This window comes from Cicer arietinum, chromosome 4 (assembly GCF_000331145.2).
Source record: "Cicer arietinum cultivar CDC Frontier isolate Library 1 chromosome 4, Cicar.CDCFrontier_v2.0, whole genome shotgun sequence".
NCBI classification, from domain to species: Eukaryota; Viridiplantae; Streptophyta; class Magnoliopsida; order Fabales; family Fabaceae; genus Cicer; species Cicer arietinum.
Window position 1 is genome coordinate 32912175 of NC_021163.2, and position 825 is coordinate 32912999.

Genomic DNA, 825 nt, shown 5'->3' on the forward strand with positions numbered 1-825 from the left:
GATGAAGCTAGGAAAGAAGCTTGCGATTTACTCTTAAATATAAGTTCTAGCTTAAGAGACTTATCATGTGTTGGTCCTACTGAACCATATCACAAATTAGTTAGCATGGTAAGTTCACTCTTGTTTTTAATTTTTTTTATTTTTATCAATCAAGTGTAACTTGAATTTTCCACAATTATGTATTTTTCCTGTTCTGTTTTAAGCCAATAGTTTTGCAACCAATGCAATTTCACGCTATGTGTACTTGGATCAAAATATATAATGTAATAATTAGAGTTGATGGTTTTCATTTTCTGAAATATATTAATGAGCTATAGCTTCATACTCTCAATATACAGATAATGGGTTATCTTTCTGGCTCGTCTCCCCATATAAAAAGTGGAGCAGTGTCTGCACTGTCAGTATTGGTATATAAGGATGCAGTCCTTTGTCTCTCCATTTCTGATCTTGTCCCTTCTCTTTTATCTTTGCTGCACACCAAAGATACGGAAATCATAAAAGTGAGTATTGTTGTACATTTTCAAGATCAGATAATTGTTTGAGCATATTTCTGTCATTGCTTAGACTTTAATTTTGCTTCTGTAACACAGGCTGTCTTGGGCTTTTTTAAAGTGGTGGTGTCTTGCTTAGAAGCAAGAGAGTTGCAGAGTATTCTCTCGGATGTTGTTACTGAAATCATCCGCTGGTCGTCTGTTTCAAGAAATCATTTTAAAACAAAGGCATGTCTAATTTTAAAGCCTGCTTAAATAATAACACATGCACAACATGGACTCATGCATCTATACTGGATTGAACCATAAGAATAATGTTTTCTTCTTTGTCTAT

At 33.7% G+C, this 825-nt stretch overlaps 1 protein-coding gene across 1 annotated transcript in view; it reads left to right on the plus strand.

Annotated features, from left to right (window-relative positions):
* The window catches only part of LOC101489595 (uncharacterized), an 11634-nt gene that overhangs the window by 9034 nt on the left and 1775 nt on the right, over nt 1-825 (plus strand). The window contains exons 12-15 of the mRNA XM_027330293.2: nt 3-108; nt 339-500; nt 591-736; nt 802-825. The exon at nt 802-825 is cut by the window's right edge and continues 79 nt beyond it. Of these exons, the coding sequence (XP_027186094.1) occupies nt 3-108; nt 339-500; nt 591-736; nt 802-825 (438 nt within the window). The remainder of the gene's footprint in view (nt 1-2; nt 109-338; nt 501-590; nt 737-801) is intronic.